At 30.4% G+C, this 22968-nt stretch overlaps 1 protein-coding gene across 2 annotated transcripts in view; it reads right to left on the bottom strand.

The window, feature by feature from the left end:
- Positions 1 to 657: 657 nt before the first annotated feature.
- LOC129907479 (uncharacterized) overlaps positions 658 to 22968 on the bottom strand; it is a 53282-nt gene continuing 30971 nt past the window's right edge. For both annotated transcript variants that reach the window (XM_055983737.1, XM_055983736.1), the window contains exons 2-5: positions 16870 to 18124; positions 8952 to 9244; positions 8687 to 8887; positions 658 to 6306 (exon numbers count right to left, since the gene is read on the bottom strand). In XM_055983737.1, the coding sequence (XP_055839712.1) occupies positions 16918 to 18024 (1107 nt within the window). In that variant the 5' untranslated portion in view covers positions 18025 to 18124 and the 3' untranslated portion in view covers positions 658 to 6306; positions 8687 to 8887; positions 8952 to 9244; positions 16870 to 16917. The remainder of the gene's footprint in view (positions 6307 to 8686; positions 8888 to 8951; positions 9245 to 16869; positions 18125 to 22968) is intronic.

Raw genomic sequence — 22968 nt, 5'->3', positions numbered from 1 at the left:
CATTACAAAAAAGGACAACCATTATAATTTCAAGTAAGTAGAAATGCTAGGAGCATTCACAACGTAGGAAGTCATGGAGGCAAAAAGTGATCAACGTTGATACCTACAATATTAGCAACAGGATTGTTGATTCATTTCTTACACGTAAATTATTTACTCGTTTCGTGGTCACGAAAAAAGCAAAACGAAAACTTCAGCAGATTTGTGAATATGTACATTAATTTTTTTTTTCATAAATTGGTGAAATATTGCGAATCGACTTATTCAGAAACTGAGTTGAAGGATTTCTTTCAAAAGACCATCAATATAATTCAAAGAGGCGCTATGAAATAGTATGTAAAAATGAACACTTAAAACATTTATGAAATCTCGCATAATGAAATAATGTATGACCAAAACAGTTTTGGATTTAACACAGATCAACACATCGAAAAAGACCTCGAAATTGTTGAGTACAGCAGGGATCGGGTGCATTGGATAAAGTGAAACAATATTGAACAATTTTCTCAAACTTTCTCATAAATTGGTGATATATAATTCAAAGAAATTAATGGCTGGCCAGGTATTGTTAAATCTGAGGAATTAGGTAGAATTTATAATGTTCACCCAAAAGCTAGAAAATGTTATTATTTACGCATATTATTACATGTAATAAGAGGACCAAAATCATTTGATAATCAAAAAACAGTAGATGGCGTTATTCATTCAATTTTCCAAGGTGAATGCAATGCCTTGGGAATGCTGATGACGGCAAATACTGAATCATAGAGAAAATGCTGGTTTATTGTCAACTGCCTGTGTGGAAAATTTAAGTTAGATTTTTGCAGTTGAGGTACGTCATGCTAATAGACAGCAGGAGCAAATAGCTGAATTAATTACGAACGATAGCCAATTGAAAGCTCAAATAGGATCATAAAGAAAGATTTTGTTGTAATTCAATTTTAAAGTTCAAGTGAAGTTGAGCTCCAAATTTATAAAAGCGTATTATTTTTGTTATTTTTTCTTCGTGATTTTGTTGTAAGTTCGTGATGAAAGTGAAAAGGGATTTCCGTGAGATAAAAACAAATAAAACAAAGTAAACAAGAAAAGAAGAAGTGATTAATGAAACAAAAATAAAAGAAAAGAAAATAAGAAAAAACAAGAAAGAAACCTGCAAAACCTGAAGAATATGTAAATACAAAAAAAAAAAAAAAAAAGGAAAGTGTTTTATGAAAACTGTGTTTAAAAAAAATGAATATCATAAAAATCGAAAACTACGTACAGGGCTGTGTTAGAAGATCTCTTCAGTTCTTGCTTCCACGTTGAAAGGCGAAAGCAGAAGTAGCTACGTTGGCACGACTACAGTTTCGTAAAAGAAAAATCAAGCACAGAATTGGTTTTAATCCGGGACAAAGCAGAAGCACATATGTAATTCAATGTAAGAAAGTTTTCAGCTGCAGAGTGTCAAGTGGAATCTTATTATGTTTTGGTTTGATAAAGCTGGTTTCCTATGGAAAATTGTTTGTCAGATTCTTATCCAAATGTATGAAAAATTTGCAAAATGTAGCATATGAAAAGGTTTATAGGACACCAAAATACGGTAGTCTTTTTAATAAGCTACACCATTTAACAAAATTTATATTTAGATTTTATTTGTTATTTTGTTAAGAGGTCCAAATAAAATATCCAGTATGGTTAAATCCTGGAAAAATATTAAAGTATTTGGCAATTATTTAAAAAGTCTCAAAAAAGACCGTGAAGAGTTCCTAAACAGATCTTTAAAAGCTTTTGCAAATGTTGCAATCAAGGCGAAAGTTTAAAAAATAAAAGTTCTTAAAAGTGAGAGTAAAAAACAAATTAAAATTACAACCAACGAAGATGAAATCTTAAAACTTCACGAAATACCATTTCAAAATATTGATCATGGGACCCTTGAAAAGAAATGATGCCAACACCAAGCATACCTATAGTACATAAAATCAAGAAATAAAAAAAAAAATTGTTACACTCATGAAACTTGGCAAAAAGTTTGCTTTTGGGATAAGAACCAAGTACAAAAAAAGTCTATAAAAAAAAGTTGGGTGGAAGGGTGTTTTTTCGCGGACAAGAGGGAGGGGGTGAAGGTCAAAAATAAAGCAAGAATAAAGAGTTTTCATAAAAACAATTTTGGTGAAAGGGTGTTTTTTTTCGAAGAGACAGTACAATTTGTAATTGGTCCCAAAAAGCAATTGATTCGTGTAAAATGTCTAAGAACTTTAACATAAACCTTCAATTTGTCATCGAAACCAAAAATAAAATGAATCATTGGCTTTTTTGGATCAATTACAGATTTGACTGTCTCTTCGAAAAAAAAAACACCCTTTAACCTAAAATATTTTTATAGACTTTTCGGGTTCTTGGTTTCTGTTATAAATGAAACATTTTTACCAATTTTCATTGGTGTAACAATTTTTTCCTAGTTTTTGTGGTACTAGTTCCGAATTTCATCATTTCTTAAAAAAAAAAAAACACCCTTTCACTAAAGATAATTTTGTACACTTTATAGAATCAACCCCGTAGACCTGCGTTGGATCAAGCGATAGTGACAGCAATTACTGGTGGGTATTAATTTGAATCAATCAGAGCAGATTTTGGATTAAATGACTCAAATTTTCATGTCAGTATCAAAACAATTCAGTAAAATGGATTTAAATCTCTAGTATATACAATAATTTCTTGTCAATGCTAACTGAATGGTTGGGAAGTTTGTTACTAAGTGGTTTGCCAGATTAATGCCTATGAAAATGGCTATTGAAAGCTTTTTAGAAACCGTTCGTGAGAAATTTCAGAATTATAAACGATCACTTTTTTCGAATGGCAATCAACAATTTCTTAACGATTTGCGTCGAAAGAATAAAAATGCTGGTGATCACGAGCGGGCTATTTCTGTTATTATTACTCCAATTTTTGTTTTAATTTCTATTATTTATTTATACTAAAATTATTGTATTTATTGTATTTATTATTATTTCAGAATGACTCTTCAGAGACTGATGAGTAGTCTGAGTCACTCCTGATCAGAGCATTTTGGATTATTATCATTTTGATTGTTTTTTCTGTTCATCAAAAAGTTACATTACTGTTATCTAATAATGGAGTTTTTATGTTATTTTTATGTTTTGTTAATTATGTAATACAGTTAGTGTTACTACTGTAGTTCATTGAATATTTTTTCAAAATGCAAATAAATTTCTTTACTCCAATTAACCATCATTTTTATCTCAATTTCAGTTCATTTTTAAGCAGTATATTTTTTCGAATATAAAAATTTGCTTGCACCCTAATGAAATTTGGTAAAAACATTGATTTTGGGATAGAAAGCAAAAATAAAGAGTTTTCATAAAAAAAAATTTGGTGAAAGGGTGTTTTTTTTCGAAGAGACAGTAAAATTTGTAATTGGTCCCAAAAAGCAATTCAAATATTTTTAGAGAGATAATGTGTGAGTGAAAGCGGTACTCGGAAAATAAAAACTAAGAATGATGAAGTACTTTTGGGCGAATAGCTTGAAAAAAAAAAAACCAATAATAAATGTGAGTAAAGGGATAAATTGACGAAACGAAAGTAGCACAAAGTGCAATTCATATGGAGATGCGATCTACGTCTGCGAATTGCTAATATATTAAGGAATATACTGAAATCAACTGATTTCCAATTTTGTTTTAGATAGTATCAACAAAATGTGTGTGTGTAAACGTAGGAAAAGTTTCGTTGCAATTCAAATATTTTTAGAGAGATAATGTGTGAGTGAAAGTGGTGCTCGGAAAATAAAAACTTAGAAGGATCAATTACTTTTAGGCGAATAGCTTGAAAAAAAAAAAAACAAATGAAGAAGAATTGTGAGTAAAGGGATAATATGACGAAAGTGAATGAGTGAGAAAGAATAAAAAATTAGAGGATTTATTCAAAAGAAATATAAATAGTGAACAAAATTTTCTTGAAAATAATTAATTCACTTGAGGTTTGTCTCGTTTTTTCTATATGCGTGAAACACGAGATCTATATATGTACGTTTTATTCTAAGAAGAATAAATCTTCGCGGATAAATATTGACGTAAGCAAAAAAGGACAGTGAAAAGAAAAAAAAAACAACAACTACGCAAGTTTTTAAAATGATAAATTAGTGTCAAACCATACAAATTTTTTTGTGGATGTTGCTTTCAAATAAAAGTAAGAAATCGAGCTGTATTAAAACTTCGACCTGCTAAATAATTCGTAACAAAATGGAGAACGAAATAAAAAATGTTTTGATTAATACAATTGTTCCCAACTATTAAACAATGTTATAGTGAAAGATTTGTAAAAAAAAAAAAAACAAATGTAAACAAAAAAGGTCAGTGAAAAAAAAAAGCTAGTACCTTAGGATCATTGTGATAACTATTCTTAAAATGATAAACTAGTATAAAACTAACAATTTAACGAATTTTGAGAGCCCTTTAGTTCACATATTATTTCGTTCGATCCATTACTTTTGGGACACCTTGTATATTCGACTCAACACGATTCCTAATTATTCGAAAACAATTTTTCTACATAAAAAAACCTACATAATAACACGTTTGCACAAGTGCCAACAAAGAAGCACAAATTTAGAATTCTTTTTTGTTTTAAAACTTAAAGTTCTAAATAATATTTACGAAAATGATACATCAAACTAAAAACAGTTAAATTAAAACTAAAGCAACAGTTTCAAATTAAAATAAACAGCAGTACACAAAAGTATATAAAACGTTTTTATATTCAATTTCATTGAGACAAAAATTAAATTTTGTTAGTTTGTATAGAAAATGTTTCATGTTTAAAATCATTGCAAAACTATTTAAAGTAAAGACAGTTTTCAACAAATGTTACAACCCCTCGTCCGTAATAAATATCCTACAACATAATATCTAAAAGCGTAAAACTTGTAAACTTTAAGTAAAACTTGTGGCAACATTGAATGCTCTATTTCTACTAAGACAAATGATTGGGAAGCTTGTAAGGGGATTTGTGGGAAAGTTTTTCACCCAGTTTGTTCAGGAATTAGATGGAGGGCAAAAACTCATTCTCATATAGCTAAATATTCTGAATATTTCAGATTTACTATGTGGATCTATTTGCAACATCTACCTTAATTAAAGCCAATTTGTCGTTGAAATGTTAAATCCCGAACGATTTGCAATGACTAAGAAAAATTAACATAAAACAGCACATTGAATTCGGAAACACTAACCAAGAATCAGGAAGTCAAAAAATAAACTGAAAAAATTATTTTTTAAGACTAAATCAAAATATTTTTTTTTATCTAATGGTCGGATTTATGATGGAAGGATGAATGCATGGTGACGGTAATATCAAATGTTTGGGACTATTTTTTCTATAAATGGATCTATTTTTTGGATCACAAAATATAATGACCAAAGAAACGTAGATACCTAAATATTGGAAAATGTTATGCTTCTATATGCAGAAGATAGTCTGCCATTAGTATGGACATATTCCAGCAGAATAATGACCCGAAGCACACTGCTAAAGTCGTGAAAAGGTGTTTTAAACAAAATCCCAATCTTTGGAAAGTTTTAAAAAATCGAGTTTCATGCAAGATCACAAATGCGGAGGCTCTTTGGTAAGAAAAACACGTCATATTTTTATAAAAATTCGGATTCATTCTAATTTTGGCAAAAAAAAAGTTTTATCTATATTCTGAGTTATAATTTTGTTGTTGTTTTCTTTTTTAATACTTTATTGGCATCAACTAGTAGATGGCAAACTTTAAAATCTGCTCTTAAAAGTAATTGAGGGCTTAATATCTCTCAGATACACGTTGGGAAGCTTATGCTGCAGCTACTTCTGCAATAATTAAGGCCTACAATAAACTTAGATATTTTAAACAACATGTTCGAAGATAAATCTCTGCGAATTGCTAATGGTCGCTGAATTTTAGTATTAGGTATTGAAAATTTTATTCATCTAAAATCTCTATGATTGAAAATGAAAAAGTTACCAAATTTTGAGTTGGTTTGGTTTTACACTACACACGACTTATTTTCTTACTGACTTTTGTACAAAGGGTCTAACCAAAGCACCATTATTATTGAGATTTGTTACTGAGTTCAAAAAAAAGTATTTCTCTAAATTTGCATATTCATACTTGAGCTTTTTAAGGAAATTATTCAATGCTTTTGTTTTAAGCTCGCTTATAAAATGTAGATAGTAATAAAAGTTAAAAATTATTTAGATAGTATCTAATAATAAAATATTCTTAATGCTAAAAACATACGTGACGGTTTTTTTAGCTGCTTGTATATTCATCTGAAAAAAAAAAAAAGAAAATAAAAGTGAGAAATGGTATAAAAACAAAATGGTGTGTGTATTTAGTGACACTAAAGGCCATTTGCTGAATCGAAACTTAAATCATTTATGTTGAACATAAACTGTTATTCTCTACTTTTCCTTCTGCGTAAACTATCACATAAAATAAAAATAATTTTAATAATTTTTTATTATTTTTTTTATTTTTTCTTCGTTATCACATAAGGATTTATGTTGAACTTAAATGCTTAAAATTCGATTCAACGGCTCTAAAAGAAGTTTCTCCTTATGGTATTGAGGAAAACAAAGGTAAACTACTATGTTGTGGTGAAGAATTAAAAATGAATAAAATGCACGACTGGGTCGCACGAACTTGCTCTTAGAATTCAAGTTGCTAAAATTGTTAAGACTTTTTATAAAGAAATTTGGAAAATGTAGGTACATATACCTACTATACGGGTACAAAAAAAATAAATAAAAGAAAAAATAAATTTGGTTTAAAAAAAAAAAAAATAAAATAAAATCTGAAATCAAATTGCCCTCCAAAACAAGTATGCAGTTTTGATTGATATATTAAGATGCATTTTTAGAAAATAAATTTTCAAAATCGTTAGAGTTGTTTTAAAAAAAAAACTAATTTTTTATTAATAATTTTTTGGAAAAAAAGTTTTAAAATAAAATTGGTATGCCATTTTGTAGAAATCACTAATCAACATCTAAAAACAAAATTTCAAAAAAATTCAATGCCCCGTTTTCGAAAATTTCATTTTTCAAAAAAAAAAAAAAAATTTTTTTTTAAATCCAACAATTATTATTTTAGAAATTTTATTTTTTGTTTATATTTAAAATTATATAAATGCTTCTTCACGAAAAGTTTCGTTGAAATCGAATGAGATAATCGATAATGAAAAAAAAAACGGTTCTATGGCAGGTACCGTTAATAATGATTTTCAAAAAAAAATTGTTTCATTTAAAGATAGACCTTGTCTTAAAACTAACATTTGAATTTTTTAAACAAAATCGTTGGAGCCGTTTTCGAGCAATTTTAACTTTACTAAAATCGGTATATGACAAGTACCGTTATTTTTGGTCCAAAAAAATTAATTCCAAAAACCCCTCTGGAGAGTCGCCAAATAACGCTATATGACATCAATCGGTCCATCCGTACAGACTGACAGACAGACAGACGGACTTCCGAGACCCACTTTTTTGGCATTCTCTACCATCGTAATGTCATGGAGAAATGTTATTTAAATTTTTTTTGTACGAATGCATAACTTGATATGTATATAGTACCTATATCGCAAGTAAAAAAGGAGGGAGCGTGAATTTTTGTATGATTCTTCTTCTTTTTTTCTCGGCGCTGTTATGATCTCGATGTCGAGGGGATCATAACTATCCCACGTTACTGCTTCACACTAGTGATCCGCTTGTGGGGTTCGCCGGGTTGACCTCAGAAATCGGCAAGCCCCCCGGTTTTGTATTGTTCCATTTCTAAGGCCAACTGAATGCTGGTGTTTTTGCATTTGCTTGTACCAGGAGTTTTTAGGCCTGCCTTTCTTTTTATTTCGTTTATTGGATGATACAAACAAATAACCGGAACCAATGAAATTAAGTTTCAAGAAAATATATGAGATAACAATCAAATTATTCTCAATGCACTGTACAAACAAAAATGCTTTCCTATCTTCCTTTCCCTTGCCTTGATCTTTAAGTTAGATCATATTCAGCCCTATTTTGAATGAAAACTTCTGGCGAAATGTTTTCAGGAGTAAGGCTCTTAAATGAAAAATTCCCAGAATACCGTTCCTCATTCATCCCGAAAACAAGATGAAATTTAAGCAAATTAGTTTTCTTTAGAATATGTAATATACACAACTCTCTGTTTCCGAAATTTAGATTCACCTGAATTGAATAGCAGAAATGAGCTGTATGACACAACTGCCTTACTTTAACTTAAAAAACAAAATGAAACAAAGAAAGAAAAAATGAAAAAAAAAAATAAATAAAATACACGACTGGGTCGCACGTACTTGCTCTTATCTTAAAGCTTTTAATAAAACAATTCCGATAATGTAAAAAAAAAAAACTAAAATATGTTTTTATAATAATTATTGAAACACCGTTTTTAATGATTTTGATCACAAAACAAAGTATTTCATCTGATTTCTTGTATGAAAACGAATTTTTAGAAAAAAAAAAAAATTTGAAAATCTTTAGAGCCGTTTTTATAATAAATAATTTTTTAAATATAAAAATTTTCATCGTAATGTCATGTAAAATTTTTATCTAAGAAATATATGCAAATACAAATACCTATGTATGTATAGCAAGTAAAAATAGAAAATATATGTAAATGTTTTCTCTTTGTTTTACGTACCTTGTTTTTTCTTCCTTAAACACATGAAACTATTTTAAACATTTTTTTCTTCATAAAATAGGTTTATTTGCGACTTTTATGTCTATCTTCTTCAATCAAGTCCAACCATTATTTGTATCTTTGATCTTATTTAATTTTGCATGGATCTGACAATAATAAATCAGAGTTCTTCGTTGTTGCTAAAAATTGTTCTTGCTAAAACTAGAAATAAAAAAACCAATTGATTAGTTCTTTTATTTAAAGCAATTAACGGTTTTAATCATACTTTTAAGAATGGCTTCCATATCAAAACAAAAACAGTATTTCTTATTGTAATGTGAGACGAGAGCTTCTTATTAAATTCCATCACCACACATCAGAAAAACATCAATATAAATTTAAAGCTGTCATTTATAGTGTCACGAATCAGTTGAATGTGTATACTGTATGTAGTTTGAAATTATTTCAGTTACAAATAAATTTGCATTTTTGGAATTCGTTTTTGTACCAAACTTTCTAATTGTGACTTTGATGATATCAAGTATTCGATACCGTTGCATTTATTTAATCTTATGTAAACTGTAAGAAAAAAATTAATAAATATGTATTAAAAGAAAATTACTGAATGAATAAAAAGATACATAGATTATCTAGTGTCTAGATATTTTTTTATTAATATGTGTTTGTAAAAACCAAACAAAAATGTATGCTGGTTCAAATTTAAACAATGTAAAATATTTGGATATGTAACAAATTGACCCATTGATAAATTATTGCCGATCGTTCTAGAGTTACCTTCGAATCCATTTGCAAGCGATTGCATTTTGTGAATTAGTGAAAATAAAAAAAAGTAAAAAGTACAAAATCGATTATCTCTTTTTTTTAATTTTATGCTCCGAAAAATTGATTGCTAGACAGCTCTAGAACATACGCACCAGATATGAGCTCTTAATATTGATGGGAGGACTCTCCGCTTCGCAGTTTTCCATTTTATCATCAATCTCATATCGACTTTTTAGCAGATTTCTTTACATATGCTCTACAAAAAAGGCCTCTACACTTTTTTCGTTTATCTAACCGTTTATCTGAGATACTCGAGGTCCAAAGTTTGAGAAAATCATTAAAAATTCGTTTTTGTATAACACACACCATTGTATAACAAATTGAAAAATTCTTCAACGGGCAAGACATATTCGTCTTGGAAACGATATTCGAGGTTAAAGTTAAAAAAAATTATACAACTTTTCAAATTTGTCCAATTCACTGAAGTCATTATTTAGTGGAGTAAAATTAGATTTATACCTCGGAATCCAGGGAAAGTCGATGAATCTGTAAAACGAGTATAGGGCTGCATTATTAAAAGGTCAAATAAGAAAGTTAAAAAAAATTGCACCGCTCTCAATTACAACAATTTTTAAGGACCGTTTACTGTCATTCCGTATGAAAGCGTTCAATCGGAATTGCTCTCATTTTAGATTTTGCTCAAACTTTGTAGGGATGTTCTCTAGGACTGTGAGGAAGCAAATCCATGATGATTTAATTTTAAGTTGCGTGGTTTCGAACGTTTGGAAAACGTCATTTTCATGTTACTATAGTTTTGCGTCTAGTGAAGATCTCTTAAGAATACTAATTTTTTTTAGTAATTATTCCTGAATTAAAAACAATTTTTGAAAAACTGGTAATTTTGCTGAATTTTTATGGTTTTTGACTGGCTCCAGAACCTTGGCTAATATACATATGTATGTATGTAGGAGGCTTATACTTACCAAATATTAAATATAGATATTTTTCAACAAAATAAATTTTAAATCAACTCGATATCTTCAATAGACGCAAAACTATAGTAACATAAAAATGACGTTTTCCAAATGTTCGAATGCGTGTAGCGGGGAAACCACGCAACTTAAAATTAAATCATCATGGATTTGCTTCCTCACAGTCCTAGAGAACATCTATACAAAGTTTGAGCAAATTGTTGTAATCGAGAGCGGTGAATTTTTTTTTTAACTTTCTTATTTGACTTTTTAATAATGCAGCCCTATACTCGACTGAATTCACAATCGCATCACTGCCTTTGCAACACAACTTTTTGTACTGAAAGAAAACACTACCTTACCTACAAAGCATCAAGTTTGCACCAGAAATATTTTTGATGTGTTAATGAATTCAGCCCTAGTTTTACAGATTCATCGACTTTCCCTGGATTCCAAAGTTTAACCAATTTTATGCTTAATTTTATTCGACTAATTACCAAATCTATTCTTGTAGGGGCTTAAACGTTCTACAAAAAAAAGTCTTTGGCATCAAATTGATTGCTTTAACCGTTTAGAAGATATTCGTATCTAAATTCTAATGCCTACTCTGCCGTGCTAAGCAAAAAGGGCGCATATCCTTTTTTGTAGTTTTGAGATAAATGCATTTTACTGACAAGGGAAAGAGTTGAAAATTGTAAATGTTCTCAATTTCAAAAATGATTTTAAGCAATTTGTAGTACGAAAATTATAGTTTTTAGTTATAACTAGTTATAATAACTATATATTGTTCAACCTTGCCAAATGCGTATCTAATTTTTTTTAAATAATTTTTTGAGTTAGTAATAAATGCATTTTTCTATTAAGGAATTCAGCGGAATAATATCGTTGTGCTCATCTCCATTGACTGTTTTTAGTTAACATATAAATAAGGCATTGTTTCAGGATGTCAAATATGCCCTTAACTCAATTTTGGATTTTTGGCTCATGTGCCCTTTTTGCTTAATACGGCAGTACTGATTTCAATAGTTTTCTTATGACCAGTATCCATTACGATTAGGATACGAATATCTTCTAAACGGTTAAGGCAATCAATTTTTTAACACATTACACATTTGATGTTGGAAATTATTTGGAGTTAAAAAGAATTGATGTCGGAATTTAATGTCTTGAAACACTTGTTTGGCTTCTCTATTGGTGTCTTAAAAAAAAAAAAAAAACAACAAAAACAAAAATACAATACATAATATCAAAATTTTGCTTTGTTTCAGAGATACACTTATGCTTATTGAAATAACAAATACACACACCATTGATCATTACCATATTTCTTCCAATTACCAGACAGAAGACGAGTATCTTCGGGTCATTTAGATAGATATTATGTACATTTAAATTTATTTTATCAAACACAATTGAAACGTGTATTTTGCGAACCAATAACACAGGTCTACAAGGTTTTTGGTGCCGAGACTAAGATATACTTTTTCCATAGGTTTTCGGTGTGCTGAATTCGAATCTGAAATCAGAAATGTCCTATTAGCTCCCGTTTTTGAAATACAGTTGAAACTCGATTAACCGGGATGGTCGGAACCGAGCCCATTACGGAGAATCGAAAATCCCGGATAATAGAACTTTTTTTTTCAAGAAAAAATTTATATCTTTTTAAGTTTTTATTAACAAACAATTAATTTTTTTGGTGGAATACCTATGTATATATCGTGGTCACATAGCCAAAACCACGAATCTTGAAAATTGTAGTTTTGAGAAAAAAGCCTTGAAAGTTTTGGAAATTCAAGCAATCTTGTGGAATCTCGTGCAAAGGAAATTAATAGTTTAGGCTTCTAGGCAACAGATGGAGGATTGGGATCGATAAACGGAATAAAGATAACAAGTAATATTACGCACTAAAAGGAAAATGTCAAAAATGCAGATTCGCTTTTTGGCGTTGTGCCGACAATATGTAAATTACAAAATCACGAAATTAATTACGAATATTATAACTTTAAAGAAAATTAAGGGCGGTTTTCTTCACTATTGCTCAACTTGAAGCAAACTCGAGAGTTGGCGAACTTGAGAGTTGACATTAACTCGAAGGTTGAAACAAAAGTTGAACATTTGTTTTCTTCACTTTTTTTTTCTCAACTTCCAGTTTGAAAAATATCCCTGGGATATTTGTGACAGTTTATACTAATACTGTCAGTTTCAAATTTAAAAAACAATCGAGTATGTCATTTTAAATTGAAGAAATACAGAATATTTCTGGTGCAATTTTTTTTTGTCAAAATGTCAAATTCATTTTAGTAATAAATTTAAATGCATTTTGCTTTGCTTTTTTTTCTGCAAAAATTAATTTTAAAGGAATAATTTTTTTTGTGTAAAAGTGTGTGTATGTGTGTGTGTGCGCGCAAGAGCGATGTTGTCGGGATGTAAAAACAAAATCGATGCAAAATGTGTATGAAAATTCTTTAATGAATAATAATGTTCTGCGATTGGAAAATGTGTTTCCATAAGTTTAATTCTCAATTTGTCTATGAAAACAGAATTAAAAAAGTTTTTGCCACGATTTAGCATCAAAAAAATATGACATTTCACAGAAAACTCTCAGGTTTGCTCCCTCAACTTCTACTATTTTCGGAAGTTGAGCAAACCAGAAGTTGACCAACTCGAGAGTTGAGAATCTAAAGTTGAAACTGTCAACTTTGAGTGAAGAAAAACAAAATTACAAGTTGAGAATAAAAATCCTCAAGTTGACTTCAACTTTTAGTGAAGAAAACGGCTCTAAAATAATTATTGCATTATTGTGACTGGGATCTTACCCATTGTTTTTCGATTTAATTAATGTAAATGCGCTGAAATAGCAATATAGATATCCTGATATGTTATTTCAGGATAATTTTACTTACAATAAAAAAAAAAAAAAACTAAGAAAAAAAAGACCCTCTACAAAAAAATTTAAAATCTTTTCTTTATTTTTGACTGCCCATTTTGTATATTTTAGGGCCAGTTGTACAAATATTTAATCCGTGGTTTAGCAACTTTTATCTTCTGAAATCGGTGGTAAGGTTCCGGTTTAGCACTGGTGCAAGGTAAAAATAGCCACATCCATGCTTGAACCGAAGTTGACCCGCAGCTAATCCGCCGAAATCGGTGGGTTAAATTCCTGATCCGAGGCTGAACCACGTTTGTACAACTGGCCCTTAGCTAAGTTTTCATGGGCACACTACTTTTATTTAGTTCATTTATCAAATCCATTTTGTTTTGTATTGATAAAACTTTATGTGATCTTTTATTTGCCCTTAACAAAGAAAATGCCATAACCAAGATGCTTGACTTACGGTTTTCCAACTAAAGCCTTAACTACAATGACCTAAAAAGTGAAAAAGTGGGAAATTTACAAAAGTAAACAATTTTTATTTCTTTCTAGCGCTATTTGTTTTTGGAAAAAACTACAAAAATTGTTTTTTAAACCAAAAAATAAGCTTTCTGCATCATTGTTTTTAATTTTGGGTTCGGAAAAACTGTGACAAAATGAGTTAGAAAATTTTCACTTCTCGACTTTTTGCAAAGAAGTGGCCGTTGTAGTTATACCTTAAAACTGAACATTATTCAATACAAACTAGAGCTCTTGATACCCGGATACCCGAGTACTCGCCCGAGTACCCGGGTACCCGAGTTTTCGGGTATTACTCGAGTACCCGGGTACCCGGGTATTCGGGTACCCGGGTAGTTCGGGTACCCGGGTACCCGGTTGTTTAGTTACCCGAATACCCGGGTACCCGGGTACTCGGGTATCAAAAGAAAAAAAAAGGATTTGTTAGGAAAATTGTTAATACTGAGCATTTTAAACGGTAAATAACACACCATAGGTATAAGATTGAAGGCAAAAATTAAACTCAAAACAGTTCTCCAGTCAAAGCGAAGAATCGTCGTCAAAAAGAGTTTTAAATTGGTTTACTAGCAAAAATCAAATGATGCAACATCCGCATCGTCTCCATTCCTCTGGGTGGCCGAACTATGCCCACCGGAGAAGGGTCCTTGCCGTGTGCAAAGATACCTTTCATTTTGTTTATTTTGATTTTTATAGATTTCCATAAAAATTTTCCAAAATATTAAATCAAAAAAAAAGCGGAGAAAATGAGGTTTGAAAAAAGCTCTCATAGAAAAAAATAACCAAAAATTTGTTTGACATGGTTGTATTGAAATGTTAATATTTCGAGATATACGCAATGCATTTTCCAGATCAAAGTCTTAAATGGATCCTGATAAGATTGTTGAACAAATATATATATAAAATTACCACAGTTTTTTCGAAAACTTAGAAATAAAAATAAAAAAGTTTCCACTTTTGATTTTTTCAAAATCGAAAAAAAATCAATGTGGCTACCTTCAAACGCTTATACCACAAGAACGACGCAACTAATGTTAATGGTTATGGGCTTAAAATGTAGCTAAGAATATTCCAATTATTTTTGGTTTTTTGTAAAAAAAAAAATTTTTGAATCCAACATGGATGCCATGGCCATACAAATGGATTTTGTTTTCTTGTGAATTTTTTTTTTTTGTATCTAACATGGATGTAATGGCCTTCCCACTTCGAAGTTAAATACAAAAAAAAACAACAGCAACTTTTTTGACAGACAGCTGCCAAAGTGTATGTACAGTGGTGCCAAATGTTTGCATGGATTTCAAAAATCCCGATGTCGTTTTTTTGCACAAAATCTATATAGATAAACAAAAAAACACACCTAATGTTAGTGTTTATTGTCTTAAATTGTAGCTTAGAATATACCAATCATTTTGGTTTTTGGTAAAAAAAAAAAAAATTTCCACCCATCATAGATCCCATGGCCCTAATACTCTTAAATCAAACACTTCCAAATAAAACAAACAAATGGCTTTATTGTACCCGAGTACCCGGGTACCCGGGTACTCGGGTATTATAATACATGAAACTACCGGGTACCCGAACTACCCGGGTACCCGAATACCCGGGTACCCGGGTACTCGAGTAATACCCGAAAACTCGGGTACCCGGGTATTTGTGAGGACGGGTATTACCCGGTCGAAATCAAGAGCTCTAATACAAACCTAGATGCAGCCTGTAAGATGCAATAGATATGAAATTCCGTTAGTTTGGAGAAGTGAATGATATCCCTCTGTCCTCATGTTACAGATAGTAGAGTTTATTACGGATAATAGAGTTTAAATAAATACATTTTCTTTATTGTCGAGAAAGAATGTCAAATAATTTAATCACGGATAATAGTAATAAAGCGTCCCGGATAATCGAGTTTCAACTGTATTACCATTAGAGTATGTAAAAAAAAAACTACTTTTGAGGTTATGCTTTTATGTGAAGACATTTTTTTTTAATACAGATCTTTTCAAATCTTTTCGATATCTTTTTATTGTTCGAGATTATCGTGGCCAATTCAAGCTTATTGTAATGTATCAAACAGATATCACGTTTTCATCTCCTTTTTGATAAAAACAAACTTACTTCATTTTGAGGTATCTCGGGCATTAAAAAAGATATTGCAAAGATTTATACAGGTCTTGAAAGAAGGAAAATAGTTCTGATTAAAACCGTTATGATTTATATTTAAAAACAAAATTTCTTCAAATCGAGGCATAACATCAAAAGTAGTAAAAATACGTTTTTTTTTGCATTTTCTAACGGTAATATTTCCAAAACGGGAGCTGATAGGATATTTTCGACTTAAGATTCGAGTTCAACACACCAAAAACCTTCAGAAAAGTATATTTTGGTTCATGTGGGAAAAATCTTGTTAACTTCAAAATAAGTCAAAAAACAATTTTGTTGAACTTTCTAACGGTAATATTTCAAAAACGAGAGCTGATAGGATATTTTCACTTCAGATTCGAGTTCAGCACATCAAAAAACTATAGAAAAGTATATTTTAGTGTCCGCATAAAAAAAAAAAAATTAAATTTTGTAGACCAGTGTCTACAAAAAAAAATTTAAGATTAAGTGAAATTTCGAAATTTTGGGTTCAAGATTTATTTTGGAAATGTTATGGAAAACTGTAAGGGGACATAAATACTTTTTGCACACAAAACTAAAACTAAATTGAACACAAAAACCTAATAGTCCATTGAAATGTTACAAAAATGAGTATTTTTTCAATAAAAGTTGTAGAAAAAAAGTTATGGCCCTTCAAAAAATTTCGCAAGACATCGACAGTTTACACCAAGATGACGGCCAAATGCGGGGGGCTTTCAACCCCGAAAACTGGATTGTATACGCACATTAACCTCTTGTCCTACGCAAAATGCAAGGTTAATGTAACATTTCAATGGACTATAATGTCAAAGATGTTTAATTTTAAAAGTTAATTTTTAAACTTCGGTGTTGTTGGTATAAAATTAGTACTTAGAAATCTAAATATGTTAATACGATATTTAAATAAATTGACAACTACTACTTACACAGTATAAGGTCAGTCCAATAAAGACGTAACGATGACGGAGTAGCTCTTAATTTTTTCTTCTTCGTTTAGATCGCCGTACAGAGGGTCCAGGTTGATAATCTTCTTCTGTGTCATCAGGATTACTTTCACTATCTGACTTTTCTAGTTTAATATTTTCAGCATTCCTTATTGCCCTCGAAAAACGTTCAAATTTAATATTATCTTCGTCAGACGAATCACTACAACTGTAATTCACCGAGTTTGTGCAGGATTCTCCCTCACAATTCGTACATGCAGTAGAGCACATCACATTAGCTTTCCGACATGCACAAAAACGCGATTTACATTTTTCTATGCATTTACAAGACTTAAGAGGTTTTTTAGGTCTCTTTTCTATTACATCTTCTTCTGTTTCAGATTCAATCTCATATCCTCGAAAACGTACTATTGTCTCCTTATGCTCGTGATCAAAGTACAAAACATCATCACCATAAATCTCAAGCAATCTTTCTTTAATTGTTCCCCGGCTAGGAACATAATCCAAGTCAATACAATTAATCAACTCGGTTAGTTTGAATTGGCCTTCATTGTAATGTTCATTGAAGTAGGAATCAATGCATTTCATAGCTTTATCAATTAGTTCAGTTTTTTTTTTGGCTTTAGTAGCCGGTTCATATGGATGATTAAAACTATACAAAAGTTTAACACAATCTCGATGATATCTCGCTCCAACCGCAATCAAGTCTGGAACATCTTTAATGCGATCAAATATTTGTTTGCCCAACTCGTCTTTGCAGTTAGTCAATGCATTCATTATTGTTACTTGAAAACATGGCTTCGTTACCAAGGAATTTGGTCTTGCTGATTCATATGTTATTTTTTTACCACATACGAAACAATTTTCCATAAAATTGAAAGTATTTAAAATATCTTCAGCATTCACACAATCGCGGCTACGACGAGATTGTAAGTTTTTTAGTATTTTTGGATTTGAATAGTTTTTATAACATGCAATGTGAAGTTTTATTTCAGACACACTAAGCAATAATTCTTCATGATCCTTACGGCCCCTTGCTATACTTCTGTCGATTAAGGTTAGTATACCTCTGGATTTAACCGTTTTGGATTCTCTGTCGCCAAGTGGCTCTTCACATATAAAACAATTTTCAGTCATTTTGAATCAATTATTTTATATTTGTTTAATGCAATTTGATAGCTTGCGATGCTGTTTATCATTTATATTAACAATGGCGGGAAATAATTAATGAAGTGAACTGAAAAAATACAATGCAAATTTAAGTAATAATTAATTTATTCAAATTAAAGAAAATGGTTGTATGCCAGATGATTAGAGTATATTCGTTATTAATATTCTAGTGAATTGCTCCTATTTTTTTTTTTTATTCCAAGGCATAAATACCCAAGATATGGCTGAATTATATTGAAGAAATAAAAGCCTTGGAAAAGTTCGTGTTCCCTTTCATTCCCTTAGACAGAGAATTTACACACTATTGATAAAAATGAATAAGACGATTTAAGGGACACCAATTCAGGTAGCCCGATTCAATCTGTTGAATTGTATAAAAAACTGTATTTTAATAATTATTTAGCAAGAGTCATATCGTCGCTATGCTGCCAAAACGCACTAAGTCAAAAAACATAGTTTTGAGTAAATCGATTTTTAAGATTATTTCTCTTGTGAAAATTCAATGTTAACTGTTATTGGTCAGATAATCACTTTAAACACAAACTCAACATTTTGACATTAGTTTCCAAAAACTTTTTTGGTTTTTGAATAACAAAACTGATAATTATGAGAACAAAAGTAGAAAAAGCCATGACTTAGTGCCTTTTACCTGTAATGATTTGCAATTATTTGTTCGTAATGAATACTTTTCTGGCATATGAAGTTAAAGGAAACAACATTATAGCATAAAAGTAAAGACAAAATCTCAATTATCCCTAGTTAAATCAGAAATTTTACAACGTAGAAGAATTAAAAACAAGTAACTATTAAAAGAAGGCTTTAAAAATGGAAGCAATTTAAAATAATCTAATACATCTAGGTCTGGAAGGAAATCTTTTGTCTAACATTTTGATGGTAATGATGAAAACCAAGAATGAAAAATTTCAGGAATAACACCTTTCTTACAAATGAGGCGTTCAGAATAATAAAGGGTGAATTCCACTTCTCTATACATAAGTCGGATTTTTAAAGGTCTTTAAAATTAAGGGTTTTGTTCTATATAAAATAATATACAAGAAAGAAATCTGTGAAACCTTTATTTCAAAAGTTCCTTTAGTTCTTGAGAAAAGGCTTTTCAAAGTTCAAAATAATGCACCCATTATTACTCTGAACACCTCATATATCAATCAGGTATTTCTCCTAGTGAAGTTAAAGGAAACAACATTATAGCATAAAAGTAAAGACAAAATCTCAATTATCCCTAGTTAAATCAGAAATTTTACAACGTAGAAGAATTAAAAACAAGTAACTATTAAAAGAAGGCTTTAAAAATGGAAGCAATTTAAAATAATCTAATACATCTAGGTCTGGAAGGAAATCTTTTGTCTAACATTTTGATGGTAATGATGAAAACCAAGAATGAAAAATTTCAGGAATAACACCTTTCTTACAAATGAGGCGTTCAGAATAATAAAGGGTGAATTCCACTTCTCTATACATAAGTCGAATTTTTAAACGTCTTTAAAATTAAGGGTTTTGTTCTATATAAAATAATATACAAGAAAGAAATCTGTGAAACCTTTATTTCAAAAGTTCCTTTAGTTCTTGAGAAAAGGCTTTTCAAAGTTCAAAATAATGCACCCATTATTACTCTGAACACCTCATATATCAATCAGGTATTTCTCCTAGTTGTGCTAATTTAAGAGGTTCGGTGTACCCTGTACAGTCTTGGCCATTTTTTTACCGGCAGATAATTAGGAACAGTATTTCTCCCTCTTCGAAAATTCTTAAAAACGTTCAAGTTTCGAAAATTGTGGTCATATTCATATTAAGTTTGAAGTATTCCCGGTTTATTTTTTTCGTATCGAAAACATTTAATTTGAAGCCAGTTAAGAACGAGAATTCTAATTCATTTTTAAAAGGTTATTAAGATTCATATAGAAAATTCAAGTCGTCTTTACTCGCTGATAAACTTATAATTTGTATTAATCTATTTACATTTGACCGCTTTTTTCTTACATTTACCTCACAAGATACTTTGTAAGTCATTTTTCAAATTTAAAAATGTTGTTTTGAAGACAGGAAAAATGCACTAAGTCTCATTAATGCTTTCTCTTGCTATAAACTTACTCCAGTCAAAGCGTCATTTGACCTTGCGATGAGAGGCACTGTCTGTTTTTATTTCATGGATCGATGGGGGTATATTTAAAAGGCTTAAACCCAATTTCTCACCACCTGATCATTCTTTTTAGCGGAGTTATTCACAAAAATGCATTTTTTGGGATATTTTACTTCTAAGCTAATATCTTTGCTCCAGATTATCGTAGACCAAAAACTAAACATACATTCTCTTCCTTATAATATTTTCTATCGTTATATGTAATTTCATTGTATTTGAGTGAGTAAATATAAAATGGCAGCCATTTAAAGTCAAATTTCTGTTGTTAAAAAACACATTTTTGTCATTATTTCGAAAAAAGCTTATATCATGATTGACATTTTTCTAACCTATTTTGTAGCCCTGTTCATGTCCTGCATTTTACAGAAAAAATGAGCTCTTTATCACCAAAGATGGCCGAGCTATTGATAAATGAACGCATGCAAAACCGGTGCGAAAACACCCAAAAATATCGTTTTTTGGGAATAACTCGACTTCAGATTGTCCCACGGCAAAAAATAAAGCAATGAATTGTTCGTTACAACATTTTCTATCAATTTAGTGCACAATCTTTTTGTTGAAACAAATAAAAAATAAGTAATATTAAGTCAAAGTCGTTTTTTTGTTTAGCAAACTCTTGCCTTATTATTTTGCAAACGGTGCTAGTATTGGCTAAGAAAATAAAATATTATTGTAGTCCTTTAAATTATCTACAATTCAAAAAAAAATTTAGCTTTCTACGACCCACGGGAGCCGAGCTATTATAATTTTAAGAAAGCATTAATCCGTACGAAAATTCAAAAAAATTTCCCTTGTTTATGATTCGAATACTAGTTCTCAGTGAGAGGGGTTGTTTTCATTGTTTCTTGTTATAAGAGAATTTGTCTTATGTTTTTTCGTTGGTCATTTGGACCTTTTTTAAAAAATTAATTACTCGGCTCGTGTGGGTCGTAGAGAGTTAATTTTTTTTTTAAATTGTAGATAATTCAAAGGACTACAATAATATTTTATTTTCTTAGCCAATACTCGCACCGTTTGCAAAATAATAAGGCAAGAGTTTGCTAAACAAAAAAACGACTTTGACTTAATACAGTGGAATCTCGCTAACTTGAACACATACGAAACCAGGCCTGTTCAAGTTATTGGATTGTTCAAGTTACTGGAACATATAAAAAAGTCTTCGTTTTGTATGAATTCAATTTGTTATTATAAATTAATGTAAATGACACACAACACGATTACAAAAGTAGTATCCTATATTGAGGAAATTCAAACTTCTGTTGAAATACAATTTATTTGTTCAACTTAAAGAGCTTCGAATATTTAAAATATTCAACTTATAGAGTCAGCAATAAAAAAGTTCAGCAAAATAGGATGTTCAAGTTATTGGATTGTTCAAGTTATGGTATGTTCAAGTTAGCGAAAGTCCACTGTATTACTTATTTTTTATTTGTTTCAACAAAAAGATTGTGCACTAAATTGATAGAAAATGTTGTAACGAACAATTCATTGCTTTATTTTTTGCCGTGGGACAATCTGAAGTCGAGTTATTCCCAAAAAACGATATTTTTGGGTGTTTTCGCACCGGTTTTGCATGCGTTCATTTATCAATAGCTCGGCCATCTTTGGTGATAAAGAGCTCATTTTTTCTGTAAAATGCAGGACATGAACAGGGCTACAAAATAGGTTAGAAAAATGTCAATCATGATATAAGCTATTTTCGAAATAATGACAAAAATGTGTTTTTTAACAACAGAAATTTGACTTTAAATGGCTGCCATTTTATATTTACTCACTCAAATACAATGAAATTACATATAACGATAGAAAATATTATAAGGAAGAGAATGTATGTTTAGTTTTTGGTCTACGATAATCTGGAGCAAAGATATTAGCTTAGAAGTAAAATATCCCAAAAAATGCATTTTTGTGAATAACTCCGCTAAAAAGAATGATCAGGTGGTGAGAAATTGGGTTTAAGCCTTTTAAATATACCCCCATCGATCCATGAAATAAAAACAGACAGTGCCTCTCATCGCAAGGTGAGGCCCTTTTTTCCGACGCTTTGACTGGAGTAACTGGTACTGATTTAATTTTTTTTGCGTTACAGGTAAAAAGCGCTAAGTCAACTTAGAGCCGTTTTCTTCACCAAAAGTTGAAGTCAACTTGAGGATTTTTATTCTCAACTTGTGATTTTGTTTTTCTTCACTCAAAGTTGACAGTTTCAACTTTTGATTCTCAACTCTCCAGTTGGTCAACTTCTGGTTTGCTCAACTTCCGAAAATAGCAGAAGTTGAGGGAGCAAACTTGAGAGTTTTCTGTGAAATGTCAAATTTTTTTCTTTTTTTTTATGCTCAATCTTGGCAAAAACTCTTTTATTTCTGTTTTCATGGAAAAATTGAAAATTAAACTTATGGAAACATATTTTCCAATCGCAGAATATTATAATTCATTAAAAAAAACATTTTCCACCGATTTTTTTTTACATCCCGTCAACATCGCTCTTGCGCGCACACACACACTATTACACAAAAAAAATGATTCCTTTGAAATTCATTTTACAAAAAAGAAAACAAACCAAAATGCATTTAAAAAATTAATTTGACATTTTGACAAAAAAAATTGCACCAAATATACAGAGCTTCAATTTAAATGACATACTCGATTGCTGTTTAAATTTGAAACTGACAGTATTAGTATAAACTGTCACAAATATCCCAGGGATATTTTTCAAACTGGAAGTTGGCCAACTTCTGTATTTTAAAAGTGAAGAA

The sequence above is a fragment of the Episyrphus balteatus genome, chromosome 1, assembly GCF_945859705.1.
Source record: "Episyrphus balteatus chromosome 1, idEpiBalt1.1, whole genome shotgun sequence".
NCBI classification, from domain to species: domain Eukaryota; kingdom Metazoa; phylum Arthropoda; class Insecta; order Diptera; family Syrphidae; genus Episyrphus; species Episyrphus balteatus.
Note: the sequence above shows the minus strand (reverse complement) of the source record. Positions and strands in the feature narration are given on the sequence as shown.